Source organism: Protopterus annectens, chromosome 2.part0, assembly GCF_019279795.1.
Source record: "Protopterus annectens isolate FY-2018-M chromosome 2.part0, PAN1.0, whole genome shotgun sequence".
Classification (NCBI taxonomy): domain Eukaryota; kingdom Metazoa; phylum Chordata; order Ceratodontiformes; family Protopteridae; genus Protopterus; species Protopterus annectens.
The window spans coordinates 708405922-708427350 of record NC_056728.1 but is presented as its reverse complement, the minus strand read 5'-3'; the positions used below and the strand labels follow the sequence as shown (position 1 = coordinate 708427350).

Here is a 21429-nt window from a genome sequence, read left to right as displayed (position 1 = left end):
CGGTCTCCACCGACACCACGCCAAAACCGGCTACACGTGGTCCGGTTCTCAGCGAGGCGCCTACGTAGCCCCTGACTACCGACGACACTTCTTTGGCGGTGTCCTCTGTAACCGAGACCGCTGGTACCTCAGCCCATACCCAGACTACAACCACTGAAGCCACTGTGAGTGTTGAGCCTCCTAATGTGGACAGGTCCACTTCCACCCATGGTGTCTTTAGACCCTCATCTTCCTTCTCCATAAAGGCCTTTACTAAGTCCAAATCAGCCATGCATCCCAAGAGGCCTGTTGAACAGGGCCCATCTCCAGGCCCCATGCCTAAAAAGCAGATGCTAAAAATGGCTGAGGATTTAATTACTCTTATCAGGGGTTCCCAACCCCCTCCAGACAAGAGACCCAGAGTGGAGGAAGCTTCTCCCTCTTCTGACCAGGACTCCATTTTTTCAGAACATTCTGATGAAGAGGAACACTCGTACTCCCCTTTTGAAGATTCGGATGCTGAGCAGTCCATTCCTTCTGTATCTCCCCCAGAGGATTTCTCTTTTGGTGAAACCTTGCACACCTTGAGGGAACACTTCCATTGGGAAGGCCAAGACTTTTCTGATTCCAAGAAAAGACTTAGGGAATTTCTTTGTTACCTCAGCACAGACCTCTGGCGATACCTCCTGTCTTGGACATACTTGATGATGTTTACTCGGAGGCTTGCCTAAATCCGGATTCCCTGCCTCCTGCCCCAGTCAAGCCTGATAGGTACTACCGAGTTCCTAACTCTCACCAATTTCTTTACAAAAGCCATAATGCTGACCCTGAAACCATTTCTCAAGGCCCCAAGGGAATGAAGGCCTCTACTGCTAAGAATCCACTACCTTCCGAAAGAGAGTCTAGATCCTTAGAAAGGTGGGGAAAAAAGGTATATACCTCGGCCACCCTAGCCATGAGGGCCTTAAATTGTCAGTTCCATATGCTTAAGTATCAGCAGTTTCTGTTATCACAATTAAGAAATAAAATGTCTCAACCTGAACAACCAGATTTGAAGGAGTTGCAGGATATGATGCATAGTGCAGAACAAGTGGGTAAACACACCTTACAGTGTGGCTATGATGCCCTAGAGGCCTCAAGTAGAGCTGCTGTGACAGGATCAGTCATTCGTAGACATGCCTGGCTTAGGGAACAAACCTTGCCTGACCATGTTAAAGCTAAGCTACTAGATGCTCCTTTACAAAAGGATGTACTATTTGGTACTAATGCTGAGGAGATACTACGGAAAATGTAAGAAAAAGCTAAATCTATGCAAACTGTCAAAGCTTTTCTACAGGTTCAACCACCACGTTTTAGCAGAAATTGGCCTTCAAAGAACTGGTCCTTTCCAGCCACGGACAAGCCACAAAGAGGGTAGATACAGGCGCACAAGGGGCAGAGGACAACCTCAAGGATCATATAGAGGCAGACAATGGCAAACTCCAGCACCAAGAGGTGGCGAAGACAGTGCACAGCAATACAGGAAACAAACCCAATGACTTCCCCCTTTTCATGCCAAGCAAGTCTCAGCTGACAGCACCCTTGGGAGGAAAGCTGGCATTATGTACAAGAAATTGGCATATTATCACAACAGACAAATGGATCCTGGACATTATAAACAGAGGCTACAGATTTCATTTTCACACTCTTCCAAAAATGAGAGGCATGCCGAACCTGCCACACAATCAAAGGGCAGAGGCTCAAATACAAATTTCAGAGCTTATGGCCATGAAAGCTATTCAAGAGGTACCTACTCACGAACAAGGTCAAGGTTTTTATTCAAGGCTTTTTCTGGTACCAAGGAAAGGAACCGACTGGAGACCCATTTTGGACTTATCCATCCTAAACACATTTCTACTTGTACCAAAATTCAAGATGCTCACATTACAGCAGCTTCTTCCCATGCTGGGCAAGGAGTTTTGGCTGGTAACATTGGACCTCAAGGAGGCATACCTGCATGTCCCAATCAGACAAAGCTGCAGAAGATACCTCAGATTTCTTGCAGGTTCAATCCACTATCAATTCTCTGCATTGCCCTTTGGCTTATCTACTGCACCCAGAGTATTCACGAAATGCCTGTCATCAGTAATTGCCTACTGCAGACTTCAAGGGATACAAATTTACCCTTATTTGGATGACTGCCTGATCCAAGCGGACAACAAGCACATACTTCTGGAACATCTGGCTTATGTAACACGGTTATTGAATTCTCTGGGATACACAGTCAACAAAGAGAAATCCAGGCTAACACCATCTCAGAAAATAACTTTCCTGGGTGCCAACTTGGACACAAACACCCAGATGGCCTATCTTACACCAGAAAAACAAGGGCAACTAACTCATTACTTCAAAATACTAGCAAATTGTACCAGGCTGACTGCAAGGAAAATCCTGCAGGCTCTGGGCTTCATGGCATTTTGCATTCTTCTAATCCCATGTGCAAAGTTGCATATGAGGAAACTTCAATGGTACCTAAAAAACCTATGGTCTCAACACAGCCACAGTTTGCAAACAATAATACCAATAATCCCATGTTTGCAAAAGGAATTTCTATGGTGGGCCCAAGCATGCCAAACAAACACAGGTCTTCCATTCTGCAAGCCTCAAGCAAATCAAGTCATCACAACAGACGCCTCAGACTACGCCTGGGGGGCGCACATGACAGACAGGTGCATTCAGGGCAAATGGTCCCAAAAGGAAAAGCACCTTCACATCAATCAAAAAGAAATGCTAGCAGTGATAAATGCAATTACACTTTTCAAGGACCTCCTGCATCCAGGGCAATTATTGATAAGAACAGACAACACCACAGTAATGTGGTACATAAACAAACAAGGTGGAACACATTCATACCCCTGTGCAGGCTAGCCATGTCACTTTGGAACTTGGCTCTGGAATGGCAAATCGAACTTCAAGCACAGTACTTGCCAGGATTGGAAAACACGCTGGCAGACAATCTAAGCAGAAATATGACAGATCCACACGAATGGAAGTTGCATCCTCAAGTGTTTACAAAGATAATCCAAGCGTGGGGAAGACCAGACCTAGATCTCTTCGCCTCCCACAGGAATCATCAATTGAAAAAGTTCTGTTGAAGGACCTTTCATCCAAAGGCCTGGAGAGTGGACGCCCTTTCTTTCAGTTGGGCAGCATGGACAGTTTACGCTTTCCCACCTTTGCCTCTTCTGCCCAAGGTGCTCTTGAAAGCAAGAGCAGACAGACTGAAGATGATACTGATTGCTCCAGACTGGCCAAGACAACACTGGTACCCACTCCTAACACATACTCCTCCCTGGACCCTACCTCTAATGCCTCTTCTACTGACTCAACACAGCTACAAAACTCTTCACAGTCAGCTGAAAACACTCAATCTGGCTGCATGGAAAATTCCTTAACACCACAACAGACCCTACTCTCCAAAGAGGTGCAGGATGTCATTTTGGAGGCCAGAAGGCCATCTACTAGAAAGGCTTACTTCGCAAAATGGAAATGGTTTTGCGCTTGGAATGAGAAAAAAAGCCAGGATCCTAGAAAACTGAATTTGCCTCAAATATTACAGTATCTAGCCGAGCTGTTGAACAGTGGACTTTCATTTCCTCCATCAAAATTCATGCCTCAGCCATTTCTGCAGAATACAACACTGATCCACCCTTATTCTCTCACCCATTTTTAAGACAGTTCCTCAGAGGAGCTAAGAATATAAGACCTCCAAGGAAACAACCAATACCAGCCTGGGATCTTAACTACATTCTAGAAAAATTAACATTACCTCCCTTTGAACCAGCTGCCTCAACAAATTTGCAATATTTGTCCTGGAAAACAGCTTTCCTTCTGGCCATTACCTCAGCTCGTAGGGTTTCGGAACTACAAGCCCTCATGGCTGTGCAGCCCTTTCTCATCTTCCATCAGGACAGGGTTTCCCTATGAACCAACCCGTCATTTATGCCTAAGGTAGTATCCAGGGTAGCTTTAAATCAGGCCATACACTTACCTACCTTTTACCCCAATCCTCAAAACAAAGGGGAAAGGCTGCTACATTCCTTAGACATCCATAGACAGCTACGTTACTATTTGGACAGAACACAGCCCTTCAGGAAATCAGAACAACTTTTTGTGTCCTATGCTGTAGGAGCTCAAGGGAAGCCAATTTCCAAACAGACAATTTCAAAATGGATAGGCCATTGCATACGGTTTTGTTGCTGTTTTTCATGGCAAACCTGTTCCTACAGGCATTAGATCCCACTCCACAAGGGCCACAGCTACCTCTACAGCCTTCCTCAGAGGAGTCCCTACCAAAGATATTTTGGAGGCAGCCACTTGGAGTTCTGTGCATACCTTCACAAAACACTACCACCTGCCTTTAGACTCCAAAACTAGAGCAGGCTTTGCCACTGCTGTGTTGCAGGGCATTCTGGCTGCTCCCAGTTCCACCTAGTGCCTACCACCCTGTGCGTAGCTTTGGGATTCTACCCATCTGTGATTACTGCAGCTGTATGCATGATGAACATAGTACAGTTTTGTACCTACCATAAATGTAGATGTTCGAGTGCTAATACAGCTGCAGTACAGGTTTCCCTCCCTCCTTCCCCTCTTGGTAAAGGCCTAGTGGCTAACACCTCCTCATACAACCTGATTGGGTTATCCTTCTATGGTGTATTTGCTTGCAACTACTGATTTTTGATTATATTGCATTGCTTGACTATATATATATATATATATATATATATATATATATATAATTTATGTATTGTCTTCCTTCTGGGGGCACCTGATATCTGGGTCAAGAAAGACTGAAGAATATGGCGTCGGCTATGTCTTATATACCCCTGTCGCACTGACGTCAGGAAAGAAAGCGACAACAACCGAAGCCGGACCTAGACTTTGGAATTCGGCCGACCGAGGACCTGCCTGACGGCAGAGAACCCATCTGTGATTACTGCAGCTGTATTAGCACTCGAACATCTACATTTATGGTAGGTACAAAACTGTACTTTTCCTTTGACAGAGATTCTAGGGCTTTGGACAGATGGGGGGAAAAAAGTTTGCACTTCTGCTACCTTGGCTGCAAGGGCTTTAAATTGTCAGTTTCATATGCTCAAATATCAGCAATATTTAATGTCTTTGTTAAAACAAAAAATGTTGACAAATTCTGAATGTACTGAGAACAAAGATTTGCAGGATTTATTGCATGCAGCTGAACAAGTTGGAAAACCTACTTTGCAATGTGGCTATGATTCACTGGAGACCTTGTGCAGGGCTGCTGTTACAGGTTCTGTTATTAGAAGGCATGCTTGGTTAAAGGAACAGAATCTGCCTGATCATGTTAAAGCAAAATTATTGGATGCTCCATTACAGCATGATACTTTGTTTGGTGTTAAGGCAGAGGTGGTGTTAAAGAAAATGGAGGATAAGGCAAAATCTATGCAGACAGTAAAGGATTTCTTACAGGTACATCCACCCAGATTTAGCAGGAACTGGCCCTCTAAGAATTGGTCCTTTCCAGTGTCAGACAGACCACAAAGAGGCAGATTCAGATGCCCTAGAGGCAGGCAACAGCCCCAGGGCTCATACAGGCCCAAACAATGGGGTGCTTCTACCTCCAAAAGCGGAGAAGACAAATCACAGCCTTGTAGAAAACAGTCCCAGTGACTTCCCTCTGCAAATGCCAAGCACTTATTTTTTGGCAGCACCCTTAGGGGGAAAGCTAGCACTTTTTTCACAAAACTGGCACAAGATCACCCAGGACAAATGAGTCTTAAATATAGTCTCTCAGGGCTACAGGTTCCACTTTCACAACCTTCCAAAGGCAAAAGGTATGCCAGACCTGCCACGCAATCAATGGCAAGAGGCACAAAAACAAGTTTCATCTCTCATGGACATGGAGGCTATTCAGCCAGTGCCACAACAAGAGCAGGGACAAGGATTTTACTCAAGACTTTTCTTAGTACCAAGAAAGGACAAAGCCTGGAAACCAGTTCTGGACCTGTCTATACTAAATACTTACCTGGACGTCCGAAAATTCAAAATGTTGACTCTACAGCAGCTTCTGCCCATGCTAGACAAGAAGGCTTGGCTTGTAACTTTGGACCTCAAAGAGGCATACCTGCATGTCCCAATCAAACAGTCTTACAGAAGATACCTCAGATTCATAGCTGGCTCAATGCACTACCAATTCTCTGCACTGCCCTTTGGCTTATCTACTGCGCCCAGGGTCTTCACAAAATGCCTGGCACTAGTAATTGCAATTTGCAGACAAAGAGGAATTCAAATATACCCCTACTTGGACGACTGCCTTATTCAAGCAAAGGACAAAGATATTCTACTACAGCATCTGGCGTTTGTAAAAAGATTACTAATTTGTCTAGGGTACACAGTAAACGAAAATAAATCAAAACTAGTGCCCTCTCAAGAGATAATATTCCTGGGTGCAAGCTTAAGTACAACTGCCCAGATGGCTTATCTCACGCCAGACAAACAAAGGCATCTGACTTCTTACTTCAAAGACATGGCAACAAAGACCCAGTTATCTGCAAGGTAAATTCTGCAGGCTCTGGGCTACATGGCATTCTGCATTCTACTAATTCCATATGCAAGACTGCATATGAGGAAACTACAATAGTATCTAAAAAGTGTTTGGACTCAACATTGTCACAGCCTGGAAAAACAGTAAGTACTCTCATTCCATGCCTGCAACAGGAATTTCAATGGTGGGCACAGGCCTGTCACCACAACAAGGGACAGCCATTCACCTTACCCACTGCCAGGCAGACACTAACAACAGATGCATCAGACTATGCCTGGGGGGCGCACATGGCAGGAAACTGTATTCAGGGCACATGGCCCACAAACCAAATGCATCTTCATATCAATCAAAAAGAGATGCTAGTTGTACAAAATGCCCTGACAGCCTTCAAGGACCTACTTCATCCAGGACAACTACTGATAAAGACAGACAATACTACAGTCATGTGGTACATAAGTAAGCAAGGGGGCACACATTCCTACCGCCTCTGCAGGCAAGCCATGACTTTGTGGAACACAGTATTGACTTATCAAGTACATCTGCAAGCACAATTCCTGCCAGGAAAGACAAATACTTTGGCAGACAAAATAAGCAGAAACCTCATGGATCCTCACGAGTGGAAACTGGATCCACAAATCTTCAACATAATAACAGGGAAATGGGGATGCCCAGACATAGATCTATTCGCCTCCCCTCACACCTGCCAGCTACAGAGATTCTGCACCCGGACTTATCACAAGCAAGCATGGAAAGTGGACGCCTTTTCATTCAGCTGGAAAGCCCTTACAGTATATGCCTTCCCTCCTCTGCCTCTCCTCTCCAAGGTACTCCTATAGGTCAGACAAGAGAAGCCAAAAATGATACTGATTGCCCCAGACTGGCCACGCCAACACTGGTACCCAATCCTAAAGAGCTTGTCTCAAGACCCAGTTTGGACATTGCCTCTAATACCTCATTTGCTGACCCAACAGAACAATCAGATCCTGCACAGCCAACTCAAAACCCTAAATCTGGCTGCATGGCGGATAATGTAATCATTCAGAACACACCTCTCTCTAAAGCAGTTATGGATGTTATTTTGGAGGCCAGGAGGCCCAGCACCAGAAAATCTTATGCAGAAAAATGGAAGAGATTCTGTGCTTGGAACCAAGCGCAGGGAATTCACTCGCTTGAACCAAATATTCCTCAGATTTTGCAATACCTGATTGAGATGCTGGACAAAGGCCTATCCTTCTCATCAATTAAGATAAATGCCTCTGCCATTTCAGCTCATTACAATATGGACCCACCTATTTTTTGTCATCCACTGCTAAGACAGTTTCTCAGCGGGGCCAAAAACATAAGACCCCCCCCCCCCCCCAGGAGAGCTCCAGTACCTGCATTGGGACCTCAATTTTGTCTTGGAAAAACTCAAACTGCTTCCTTTTGAGCCAGCCAATACAGCAGAGATAAAATATTTGTCATGGAAAACCGCTCTTCTCCTAGCAATAACTTCGGCAAGAAGAGTCGCAGAGTTACAGGCACTAATGGCTGTGGAACCTTGTATTTTCCATCAGGACAGGGTTTCTCTAAGGACAAACCCCACATTTATGCCTAAGGTAGTGTTTAGCGTGGCTCTTAACCAAACCATATATTTGCCTACCTTTTATCCAAACCCACAGAATAAGGGGGAGATACTTCTGCATACTTTGGACATACACAGACAGCTACGCTTTTACTTGGACAAGACTAAAGACTTCAAAAAGACTGAACAACTCTTAGTGGCATATGCTGCAGGTTCCCAAGGAAAAGCCATTTCAAAGCAGACTGTTTCAAAATTGATAGGCCACTGCATTCGTTTCTGCTATTCACAACATGGCAAATCAGTGCCCAAGGGCATTAGGCCACATTCTATCAGAGCAGCAGCCACTTCAGCAGCCTTCCTCAGAGGAGTACCAACCAAGGATATATTGGAGGCTGCAACATGGACTTCAGTGCACACTTTTACAAAGCACTACCATTTACCTCTCTACTCTAAATCCAGAGCAGGCTTTGCCACTGCAGTTCTGCAGGGCCTCATAGCCACTCCAGACTCTATTTAGGCCCAGCCATCCAACCTCAGCTTTGGGATTCAACCCAAGTGTAATGACTGCAACAGTGAAACACGATGAACATAGTACAGTTGAGTACCTACCATAAATGTAGATGTTCGAGTGTATTCACTGTTGCAGTCCAGGTTACCCTCCCACCATCCCCCTTTTTCTTTGCTGGGACTTATCTGTACCTATCTATTCTATACAACCTATGTGGTGTATTTGCTTGTAGATGAAGGTTATGTGCATGCTTCTTTATGATCATATTTTTTACAGCCTACCCTTTTGGGGGCACCTGACATCTGGGGCAAGAAAAACTGAAGAAAATGGTGTCGACTGCATCTTTTATACCCCTGGTGCACTGACATCAGGGAAGAGGCGACAGCAACCGACGCCGGACCAGGACTTTGGAATTCAGGCCGACTGCGGGTTGCCTGCCAGCAGGATAACCCAAGTGTAATGACTGCAACAGTGAATCCACTCGAACAAATACATTTATGGTAGGTACACAACTGTACTTTATTTGGCAAGAAGGTGTCTTTTTTGCAAGCAGACTCACTTAGGAACAGGAATATTCATAGGTGCTGAAGCAGAATAACCTCATTAATGAGATTGTTCTTCCTGTTATTAACCTACAACCTTTTTATCTGCCTTCTGAAGACATTAACTCAGAAACTGTCATACTTTTTGACAGCCACCACAGTTATATGGCTACACAAACGTGTTATGCCATTGCTGTGATTAAATGAAGAAACCCATCTATAGAACAAACCATCCCAGTGCATAGATTGTGCACACCAACTTGTACAAAATCAAATGGTATGTGTCTCTCCAAAAGTTGCTGTCATAAAGCTGCCCTACCAGATGCTTTGCAAAAGGGGTAATACGAAAGTGGTTGTATCTAACCACATTGTATAGCCATCATTTATCCATTGAGCAAGTGTTGCATAACAAGTCATAGCATACATGTCCCCTGCTGACCTAGCATAGTGATGTGTGTAAATAACATTTGCCAGTGACCTTTTAAATAAGAGATGAAAGTATACCCGCGTACTTGTGGGGATACCTGCACACTATACTACAGGGTAGATGAAATGAGATGAAATTTCCATGCCAGAGCTAGTTGTTTGTGGTTCATCTGCCATATCTATCCACATGACTTAATGAACCACTTTACACATACACCTTATATAAAATGAAAACACTGTTAGGCAAAACCGTATATGTTGTGAAATAATGTACTGCTAAGAAGCAGCAGCTTGCAGCAAAAAAAGAAAAAAATGTGACTCGTAAATATTGACATCAACTACCTTTACTGATCATGATCAATTATTCAACATTTCCTCTGGTCTGTGCACCAGTCCATTAGTAATCATCATCCATTATGTGAGCCATGAGCCGCATACATTGTAAACTGATTAGCCTCTGTGACGTATTATCCTGCAGATTGTCACAGGTCCTGCCCATTCGGAGCTGAAGTCCTAATTGGATCGGGTCTATTTCAAGAAAATGAACTTGTGCAACATATGTGGAGTTTGTTATAAAACTGCAAAAGTTTCAAGCAAGGAGGCTTTTATCAAGCTTTTTTCACTGCATGGGGATAGACCATAAGACTCCTCTACCACCACCTTTGGGGGGGACTAAACCCATCATCTTCACATCATCTTGATAAAACATGCACACTTTGGAAGATGATCTTCATAGGTGTTAAACAGGCTAACAACCATAAGGGGCTTTTTAAGCCTAGCCATATCCCAAATCTCTGGTAAGTTCTGATACCCTTGATAAAGTGTAAGCATGGGCCTGGGAGATGAACCATCTACAGGTTACCTGTTTTCATCAGAGACATAGGTTCCAAACCAGGGATGAATTTCCGGTTTCCCATCCAATTGTCCAAGCTGCACTTGAATTGGATTAGGGAGGAACCATTTTGCCCTCATCCATTGCTTTGGTGACCTTCTGAATGAATTCCACTAGGTTAAGTAGGTATGACCTGCCCTTGATGAAACCACAATATGTTGGTTCCAGTGGAGGTTTCCTGTGTCATTATTGACCTGTGGACCAATGAAACATAGCGATCAAAGGTATGATGTTCTTCATTCCACATTGCTGCAGTCCTAACTATTGGGTAGTCCGCTGTCCAGTCGGCCCGAATACCAAAGTATATGGCTGACGTCGGTCAGGGCGCATTAGACTGACGTCAGTACGTCAGGGTACTAATGCGCATGACCGACGCCATATCCTCAGTCTTTTTTGCCGCATGGTCCGATGCAGAAGCAATTTTGCGAGTGCAGGTTGGCGTTCTGAAAGTTTCTGAAGCCAGAGTTTCAGACCGAATCAAAGTTGGCAATATTTTGGTTTTTCTTGCCTCAGTATTTAACCGGATGTCAGAAAAAGTGAATAACTGTATTTCTTGTGGGAAACAGATACCTCATAGGGATTACCATACTTTGTGTATACCTTGTTTAGGGCCTGAGCACGACGTTGTTGGATGCCGCTCTTGTGCTAGATTTAACAAACGCACTATTAAGAGAAGGTTAGACTGTGCCAGGTTAGTGTTTGGGAAGCGTTGTAATTATAAAATGCCGTCGGATGCTCCGACGCTGGCTTCGGCTAAAAAACGCAAGGACAAAACAGCAAAGCCTAGAGTGGAGGAACCGACAGTCCCAGACGTTGGTTCTTTAGAGGGCTCAGTGGAGCCGGAGGTTTTGCCAGGTGTTTCTTTGGAGTCTCAGGGAGAGACTTTACTGTTACAGGATGTATCCTCTCAGGAAGTAGGCCAGGCTGAGGGGGCTTCTCAGGTGACTGTTCTTCCCTCTCTTCCTACGGTGGTCAGAGCCTCCCCTTCTGTTTCCAAGGCTTACTTGAGGGGCAGGCCGACTTTTGCTTCAGTGGGGGTTTCTCCTAGTACTTCAGGGTCTTTGCCTAAGAAACATATGCTTAAAATGGCAGAGGATTTGATTACTATGATAAGGGGTTCTATGCCCCCTCCTGATAAGAGGCCTAGGGTGGAATCTGAGTTTGAGAGTTTTGAGCAATGTTCGGAGGCTTCTGAGTCTTCGGCTGAAGACTTGCAGGGGTTCCCTCCTTATTCTGATTCTGATGTGGATGATTCTACTCCTTCAGCCTCCCCTCCTGAGGATTTTTCATTTTCAGAGACTCTGCATTCCATGAGGGAGCATTTTAAATGGGAGGGTCAAGATTTCTCTGATTCCAGGAAAAGGCTTAGGGAATTCTTATTTTTACCCCAGCACAGGCCTTTAGCTATACCTCCTGTTTTGAATGTGGTGGAAGATGTTTTTGCAGAGGCTTCCCTGAATCTGTTCTTTGCCTCCTGCCCCAGTTAAACCGGATAGGTATTATAGGGTGCCTGAAGCTCATAAGTATCTTTTTAAGAGTCCTAGGGCAGACCCGGAAACTGTCTCTCAGGGGCCTAAAGGTGTGAAGGCCTCAGTTGTTAAAAATCCTGTCCCTCCTGATAGAGAGGCAAGGGCTTTGGATAGATGGGGAAAGAAAGTGTATACTTCTTCCACTTTAGCCATGAGGGCGTTGAATTGTCAGTTTCGCATGTTAAAATATCAGAATTATCTTCTTTCGCAGTTGAAATCTAAGGTGGATGCTCGAAGGTATTGAGTGTAAAGAGTTGCAGGATTTAGTTCATGTGTCTGAACAAGTGGGTAAACATTCCTTGCAATGTGGTTTTGATGCTGTGCAGGCCTCCTCCAGGGTGGCTGCCACTAGTTCTGTTCTTCGTAGGCACGCCTGGTTGAGAGATCAGAACTTAGCTGAGCATGTTAAGACAAGGATTTTGGATGCTCCTTTACAGTCTGATGTGTTGTTTGGTTCGCCTGTGGAAGCAGTTTTAAAGAAGATGGAGGACAAGGCTAAGTCTATGCAAACTGTTAAGGATTTTTTGCAGGTGCAGCCTCCGAAGTTTAGTAGAAATTGGCCTGCTAAGGGATGGACTTATCCTGCTTATGATTCCCAGTCTAGGGGTAGGTCTAGACGTGGTAGGGGCAGAGCTCAAGGTGCTTTTAGGCCTAGGGCAGGGAGTTCACCTGCTCAGACTTCTGGTGAGGGCAGGGGTCAGTCCTTCCGTAAGCAGACCCAATGACCTGCCTTTTCAGCTGCCAGTATCTTCTCGCCTGGCGGCACCTCTAGGAGGACGGCTGTCTCTTTTCAAAGAAAATTTGGATTTAATTACCCAAGACAAATGGGTTCTGGATATCATTCACCACGGTTACAGGTTTTATTTCCATACCTTGCCTCCTTTCAAAGGCATGCCAGACATTCCTCCTCTACAAAGACAAGAGGCTCACAAGCAAATTTCTCAGTTACTCCAAATAGGGGCCATTCAGCCGGTTCCTGTGCCAGAAAGGGGCCTAGGATTTTATTCTCGCCTGTTCCTAGTACCGAAGAAGGGGAACACGTGGAGACCAATTTTGGATTTATCTATCCTCAACACTTATCTGGACATTCCCAAGTTCAAAATGTTGACGTTACAGCAGCTTTTACCTCTGCTGGGCAAGGATCACTGGATGGTAACTTTAGATCTCAAGGAAGCTTACCTTCATGTGCCTATAAGACTAAGTTGCAGAAAGTATCTGCGTTTTGAGCTGGAAATTCTCATTATCAGTTCTCTGCATTGCCCTTTGGCTTATCTACTGCCCAGAGTATTCACAAAGGTTCTGGCTCCAGTGATAGCTTACTTCAGGCTAAAAGGAATTCAAATCTATCCTTACTTGGACGATTGCCTGATTCTGGCTCAAGAAAAGGAAGATCTTCTACAGCATTTGAAATATGTCATAGCAGTGCTAAGATGCCTAGGGTATTCTGTGAACGAAATAAAGTCCAGTCTAGTACCCTCTCAAGACATGTGCTTTCTGGGTGTGAGACTGAATACAGCAGCCCAGATGGCCTTTTAACCCCGGACAAACAAAAGAATCTTTCCAGTTACTTCCATCACCTATCTCTTCAGTCCGGGCTGACTGCAAGGACAGTCCTTCAAGCCTTAGGGTTCATGGCATCTTGTATTCTGGTGCTTCCCAATGCCAAACTGCATATGAGGAAGCTACAATGGTATCTCAAAAATGTATGGACACAGCACTGCCAGAATTTGGACACTGTCATTCAAATAATACCTTGCATTCAAAAGGAATTTTTGTGGTGGGCTCAGGAATGTCACCTAAACAAGGGACTCTCTGTGACCCGCCAGAGGCGAGTCAAATTCTAACGACAGATGCCTCAGACATTGCTTGGGGAGCTCATCTAAATGGAAAGTGGATACAAGACAAGTGGCCTGCCAGACTACAGCATCTACATATCAACATGAAGGAGATGTTAGCAGTCCAGTTTGCATTAATGGCTTTCAAGGAGTTACTTCTTCCAGGGCAGGTGTTGATTCTAACAGACAACACAACTGTCATGTGGTACATCAACAAACAAGGGGGAACACATTCTTACCCATTGTGCAGGCAAGCAATGATTTCATGGGAGACTGCGCTAAGCTTGCAACTAACTCTTCAGGCAAGGTTTCTGCCGGGAGCACAGAACTCCTTAGCAGATGTGTTAAGCAGACAAATCATGGATCCCCACAGTGGAAACTGGATCTTCATGTATTTCAAAAGTTGACAGTGTCCTGGGGAACTCCAGACATAGATCTGTTCGCTTCTCCACTAAACCACCAGCTGCCAAAGTTTTGCACAAAGAGGTTTCATCACACAGCTTGGAAAGTGGATGCTCTTTCTTTCAGTTGGAAAAATCTTCATGTGTATGCTTTCCACCTCTGCCTCTTCTTCCAAAGGTGCTTTTAAAGGTCAGACAAGACAAGCCAAGGATGATTTTAATAGCTCCAGATTGGCCTCGCAGCACTGGTACCCATTACTGAGGAGTCTGGTAAAGAAGCCTCCATGGCCTTTACCCTTGATTCCACATCTGTTGTCTCAGAAGGACGGTCGCCTGCTCAATGTCAAGCTTCACTCTCTTCATCTAACAGCCTGGCATATTCTGTTTTGAAAGACAGCAGGTCTCAACTTCCTCAACAAGTTTTAAATGTGATTATGGAAGCCAGAAGACCTAGTACAAGGAAAGTGTAAAAATGGAAGAGATTTTTATTTTGGACTGCAGCAAAGAATTTGGAGATTTCAGAGCCTAATTTGAGTGTGGCTCTTCAATATCTTACTGAGTTATTGGACAAAGGTTTGTCTTTCTCTTCCATTAAGATTCATGCTGCAGCAATTTCAGCTCACTATGATTGTGACCCACCATTGTTTTCGTGATCCTTTGTTCAAGCAATTTCTTAGAGGGGCCAAGAATATAAGACCCCACGAGAGCTCCTACTCCTGCTTGGGATCTCAATTTTGTGTTGGAGAAACTTACTCTACAACCTTTTGAGCCTGCAGCTACTGCTGAACTGAAATACTTGTCATGGAAGACTGCTTTTTGTTGGCCATTACTTCTGCAAGAAGGGTTTCTGAGTTACAGGCCCTTATGGCGGTTGAGCCTTTTGATTTTTCATAAGGATAGGGTATCATTACGCACTAATCCTTCCTTTATGCCTAAAGTGGTTTCTAGTGTGGCTTTAAACCAAACTATTCATTTGCCTACTTTTATGCAGATCCCCAAAATAAAGGGGAAAAGATTTTGCACACTTTAGATGTACACAGGCAATGCTATTATTTGAGCAGGACTAAGGATTTTAGGCAGTCTCAGCAGTTGTTTGTTTCTTTTGCTTTGAGTTCTCAGGGCAAGCCTGTGTCAAAACAAACTATTTCTAGGTGGATTGGGTTTTGCATTGCATTTTGTTATTCCCATCATGGCAAGGAGATTCCAGCTGGGATTAGGCCTCATTCCACTAGGGCTACTGCCACTTCAACAGCTTTTTAAGGGGTGGCAACTAAGGATATTTTGGAGGCAGCTACTTGGAGTTCAGTGCATACTTTCTCTAAGCATTACCACCTTCCTCTCTACTCTAAGTCTAGGGCTGGTTTTGCCACAGCTATTTTGCAAGGCATGTTATCAGCTCCTGCTTCCTTATGATTTGCCAGCCTCCCTTACCTCTGCTTTGGGATTCTACCCAATAGTTAGGACTGCAGCAATGTGGAATGAAGAACATAGTACAGTTTTGTACCTACCATAAATGTAGATGTTCGAGGATCCACATTGCTGCAGTCCAATTTACCTCCCTCCTTCCCTCTGTGTTTAGGGGTGGTTGTGTAGGTGTGGTTATCTTCTGCTACTTTTGTATATTTTGTATATATATATATATTTTGGTGCAGATATGTTGGGAGTTTTTGGTTTTTGGCCTTATCTTTTCAGGGTCTTCTGACATCTGGGGCAAGAAAAGACTGAGGATATGTCATGCGATTAGTACCCGACGTCAGCCATATACTTTGGTATTCGGGCCGACTGGACAGCGGACTACCCAATAGTTAGGACTGCAGCAATGTGGATCCTCGAACATCTACATTTATGGTAGGTACAAAACTGTACTTTTCCTTAGAGCAGCCATTTAGTAGGCTTGAGCTTGGACTTTTTTGGATGCAGTGGCTGGAACTGTACACATTGTTTATGGATGTTCACTGCAATACTTGATCTTTGACTGAGTAGAGCTCCAGCTGCAGGAAGTAACCCTTTCACCATTTTCTGTCCTTTTTTTGCACAATCATACATTCATTCTTTTTTGTTTGGTGTGTAATCCAGAACTAGATAGGCATGGAAAGTAGTGCATTGAAATTTGCCCTTTTTCCACACTGTAATGCAATCTCGGAGTTGGTATATATATAATTAGGAGGTGGGGGGGGGGCACAGTCACCCCCCCCCCCTCCACACACACACACACACACACACACACACACACACACACACACACACACACACAGGTTCAGGAGGGCTTGTCCCACTGCAAAAGCAGTTTTGTGGTATGTGCAAGTGACTGTTTTTAAGTTCATAGAGATTCATAGATTTATAATAGGCTAACTGCCCTTGTGGACTATTTTAAGCTTCTGTTTACTTTTCTTATTCACTGGGTATTGTAACATATGAGATGTTGGCTAACTATAGCAATTCGATGATGTGAAACGATGAAATAAGCATTTACTGAATGGAATGTTTGCTGCTGTGGTCTCGATAAATAGTAGTTCAGGGAAGAGAACATCATGCTTTGACGTACACCCGAAGATAATGTACCTTTTTTGCATGCGTTTGTCTAAACGTATCACACAACTTGGCAGCCCACAGAGATATATAAATAAAAAGATTAGTGATCTGAAAATTCTTGGTTATCAGGACAGACTTGGCAGCCCTCTCTCTGTAATTAGACTTACAAAGACTTCTCCATGGCAGATCTGTGTCTAGCTTTTCATGAAAGCTCCAACCCTCTGTGACCACCTGTTCCTTCACAGAATAATTGGTACCAACAAATACCAGGTTAAAGGAACTAAACCTTAATCAACAGATAAATAAAACAAGTTGGCATGGTAGATGCATATCCCATCAAGTCCATCACCTCTGAAACAAATGTCCACTACATGTCAGACATAGTCACACTCGTTCCACTTTTGATAAATCTAGATAATTGATTAGGCAGCCTTATATTCCCCCTCAGTCTGTTTTGTCTTGCCCTCCTTGAGGCTGAAGGGAACTTTTGGATAGAGATTTTTGGTTTGTAATGGTCTGCAGACTGATTGCCTAGTTCTCACTCAATAAACCTATATAATATTGTCAACTCTGCTGCTTATCAGGCTTATTTTGTCCTGTAATGCTAAATGCATATGGCTACTATTCTGCAGGCGTCAGGCAGATGTATTCTTTTGTGAAGCAAAGGGTCTGAGTCACTACTGTTACTGTTTATGGTTTTCTGTTTAAAAGGTAACAGTTAAGTATCCTTCATTGCTGGTGAGTTACTGTTCAGGATATTTTTTTTTTACTACGTCTGAAGTGCAGTGATGGCTTTTCAAACAACAAAGTTATAAGGTAAGCATTGTCAAGGTGACATCTTTCTTACTTTGTAAGTCAGTTCCTTCCCTTTTTCCACATGACAGATAATTGCCATGTTCTATCTGTCTTCAGTGGAAGATAGAAAACAGAGAAAGGTTCCTGCCTCTGCCTTCAGAGAATCTTTGACAGTCCATTCAGAAGTGAAATGGCTAATATTAATACATGTAAGATAAATTGTGTTGCCATAACAGTGTATCTGATGCATTCAAGCCTACTTTAGCTAGCATTACATTTATTTAGCAGTTTCTGTACTTCAGCATAAGAGTTTATGAAGATTGAGTCGTCATGTTAATAACATATGTTTACAGATTGGTTCAGAGAGATATGTTTGTTCCTGGTGTTGTGCTGCTGTATTTATCAAATAACTGCCATCTTTTTTCTTTTCTTTTTATTTTTTTTAAGGATTCTAAATTACTTGCTTCAGCATATTGTGCCATAGGGAAACTTTCCAGGTAAGTGTTTGTTATTCATAGAACTAAATCATGGTATTTTCTTTTCATTTTGCTTTTTAGAATTTTACAGGTTGGTTTATGTAGATAACAATTAACACAGTACTACTATTTATTTATTTATTTATTTATTTATTTTTTGTCCTTTATTGACCAGGTTAGTCCCACTATTCTAGAGGCCTGTTATCAGGAGAGACCCAACGGGATATTTATACTAATAGCAGAAATTTGGCTAAGGCATCTGGGAACTTCCTCTACTCTTGGTAGTCTGAGGAAGAGTTTGTGTGTTGCACATCCTGACTTCCTGTTTTATGTCCAGGCATGGAGGCAGCCAGGAGGAACAAGCAGAAAATATGGCTGATTCAGCTTTTGCTGAAACTGGAGTAAAAGTTGCTGAAAATATAGTTGAAATGGTAGAACAGCTACCAGAAGTTTTTTTTTCTGATGATGTGGATGTAGAACAAGCAGTGACATTGGAGGAAAAGGAGATTGTAACTGAAACAGAGTTGGAGTCAGAGGAAAACTTTCATAGGAGATTGCTAGGTTAATAGCCCTGAGGCCCTTACAAGCCTAGCCAAGAGTTTATCCCCAAAAAAGAAACTTTAGTCAGAACCTGTCACCCCTGTCCATGAGGGACACAGGTATAACCCTGGGACAAATTTGTTTCCCATCTACTCATCAAGGTTGCACGGTTGAAGAGGGTCAGAGGAGGTTGTTCTTCTGAAAAATGCATAATTACAATCCTGCAATCGGTGGTGGGATTATTATTTGGAAGAAATGGTAAACCAAAGTGAGCCAGAAAATGGAGAAGCAATTTCATGGAGTGACATCATGGAAAAAATAGAAGAAGAAAAAGAAGTTCCTGAGACAAAAACTTGTGCACAAACTGAAAAGGGACAAAGGAGAAAGAAGAGATAAAAGAAGCAAAAAAGAAGTATACAGTACACATGAGCAGTAAAAAAGAAAGTTTGGACAAGTATGAGGCTTGGGACTCTGTCATAGCACCTCTGGGTGTCAAAGCAAAAGATGTAAGAACATGTATTTTAATTACTTTTTGTGAGATGATAGTTGAGACTAGTCAGGCCATGGAAAACTTGTTTGGTGTATATGAACAAAATAAAAATGTTTATCTATTGTCAAAATATGTGGTGCAAGCTTTTTACAGACAAAAAAGGAATAATGATCCAGTTTAGAACTGAAGTTGAAGTAAAAAAACTGAAAGAACATATATTAACTATGTGTAAAGAAGTAATGGACACTGCAAAAATGTTTTATAGCCTATTGATCTTATATCGCACTCCACATATAATGTTTCATCCCCAATGTTGTTCATAGTAGTAGTTTGTATCAATTCCATCTTTATTGTACTTAGGATGCATTTCATTGTACTGTAATTACCTGTCGGATATTTTTTCTCTGTTTTAATTTTTTGTATTTATTTGATTGTGTATTCTTTGTATAACATTGTTATTGTATATGTGTGGGGCTTTTCTCCCCGGGTCTCCACTGAAAATATAATTCCACCTCAGTCGGACACTTACCCAGTAACAAATGTAAAATAAATAAATAACTAAATAAATATGATGAATGATGACTATGGACTGGGGGATGGGAATGTGGCGTAATACAATATTATGCATGTACCTATTATTAATGTTCATGTTAATAGGGGTTTTGTGAAATACAGAGGTCAACCAAAGACTTGTTATTTTTCTGGAAAAAAATATCATTTAGTTGATGAATGGGATAAAAAAGATGTGTGGTAAAACAGGGCATAATGGAAAAAATGTGTTTTAAAGTGCAAAAAATGTGGCAATACTGGTAATGCATGGCTAGAATATGAAATGAATGTGCAAAAAAATGAAGTTTTACTGAAGAAAGAGAAGAATGTGTTATACAAGAAAATGTACAAAAATATGTGACTAACAAAGAGATTGTACACGAAGCTGAGGAAAGTAACAATAAAAAAGAAACAGAGGAGACAAGTGAGGAAGAAGCTGACTGGTGTACAGTAAGAAATAAAAATAATTCAAAAGGGAAACAAGTTAAAGAAAGGAAAATTCAAAAATATAATGCTTAGAGAAAGTAAGAAAGGGATAACATTTTATTATACTACCTGTTCTTAAAAGCTGAAAGTATCAGCTTTAAATGTGAACAGTATGAAAAATCTTAAGAGGAGAATAGGTATATTACAATGGTGTGCTGCTGTAGATGCACATATTATTATTATATTATTATTTTAGAAGATATCAGATTATTAACAGAGGAAGACAGAGCCCAAACTGAAAAACATTGGAGTGGTGTGGTAGTTTGGAAACTGGGGAAAGAAACGTGCTCAAGCATATGTACATTATGTCAAGAAAGAATTAAAATATTATGTTATTTAAATATTGGATGACATCATAGTGGAACTTGGACGAATTATGGTAATAGATTTCAGATGGAAAAATATGTGTATAGAATTAGAGCTTTATATGCATATGTAACAAAAAAGAGAGATGTTTAAAATATTCTTGAATCTGATTGTGTAAATATGGACAATAGTGGTGGGTGATTTTAACTGTAATTTAAGAAAAAATAAGAGCAATTGTGATGTTAAAATGGTTAAAGAAATTATGAGAAGTGGAAAGTTAAGTGTATGGGAGAATAATCACTGGACCTACAAAAGGAATGAAATTAGGACAGAAATTGATTATTTTTTAATATCTGATAGTTTACAAGTCAAAGTAAAAGGAATTAAGTATGTAGCATTTTCAGATCATGTGGCTGTGTTAAAGTACAGGAAAATGAAGCATATATAAAAATAGGAAAAGGAATAAAGAGAATTAATAAAAAGGAATTAGATTTAGAAGAGAAAGAACTTGTAATTATGTAAAAATCATATGAATATGAGAGAGATTTATGAGAATTGGACTCTTTTGTGGCTTAAGTTTAAAGAGAAATATAAAAAAAATGTTTTAGAATGTATAAGGAAGAAAAGAGAAAGAGAGATCTTAGATATTAAGTCAAGAAACATTCAGAGACTTGTTAGAGAAGAAAGATTCCTTTCATGAAAAAGAAAGAGAAATATATAAAGTGAATGAAATTAAAATTAACTTGTTATATAAACAAAAAATATTGTTTACAAGGAAAGAAAGAAAAGGTAGCACCATATCTGAGTAAAATAAAAGATGGAAAAATGAGAGCATTACAGAATAAGGAAGGTAACAAGACAGCAAGAAGGACTATATGAATTAAGTAAAGAATATGTGTTGGAATTATTTGTTAAAAGAGAAGAATTTATTTTATTTTATTTATTTAACATTTGTTAACCAGGAAAGTCCGACTTGGGACCAGCCAATTTTCAGCAGAGGCCCGTGGAGAAATGCTC

At 42.0% G+C, this 21429-nt stretch overlaps 1 protein-coding gene across 1 annotated transcript in view; it reads left to right on the top strand.

The window, feature by feature from the left end:
• Positions 1-21429, top strand: part of ECPAS (Ecm29 proteasome adaptor and scaffold) — a 2158898-nt gene that overhangs the window by 456790 nt on the left and 1680679 nt on the right. The window contains exon 12 of the mRNA XM_044061033.1: positions 18013-18062. Within this exon, the coding sequence (XP_043916968.1) occupies positions 18013-18062 (50 nt within the window). The remainder of the gene's footprint in view (positions 1-18012; positions 18063-21429) is intronic.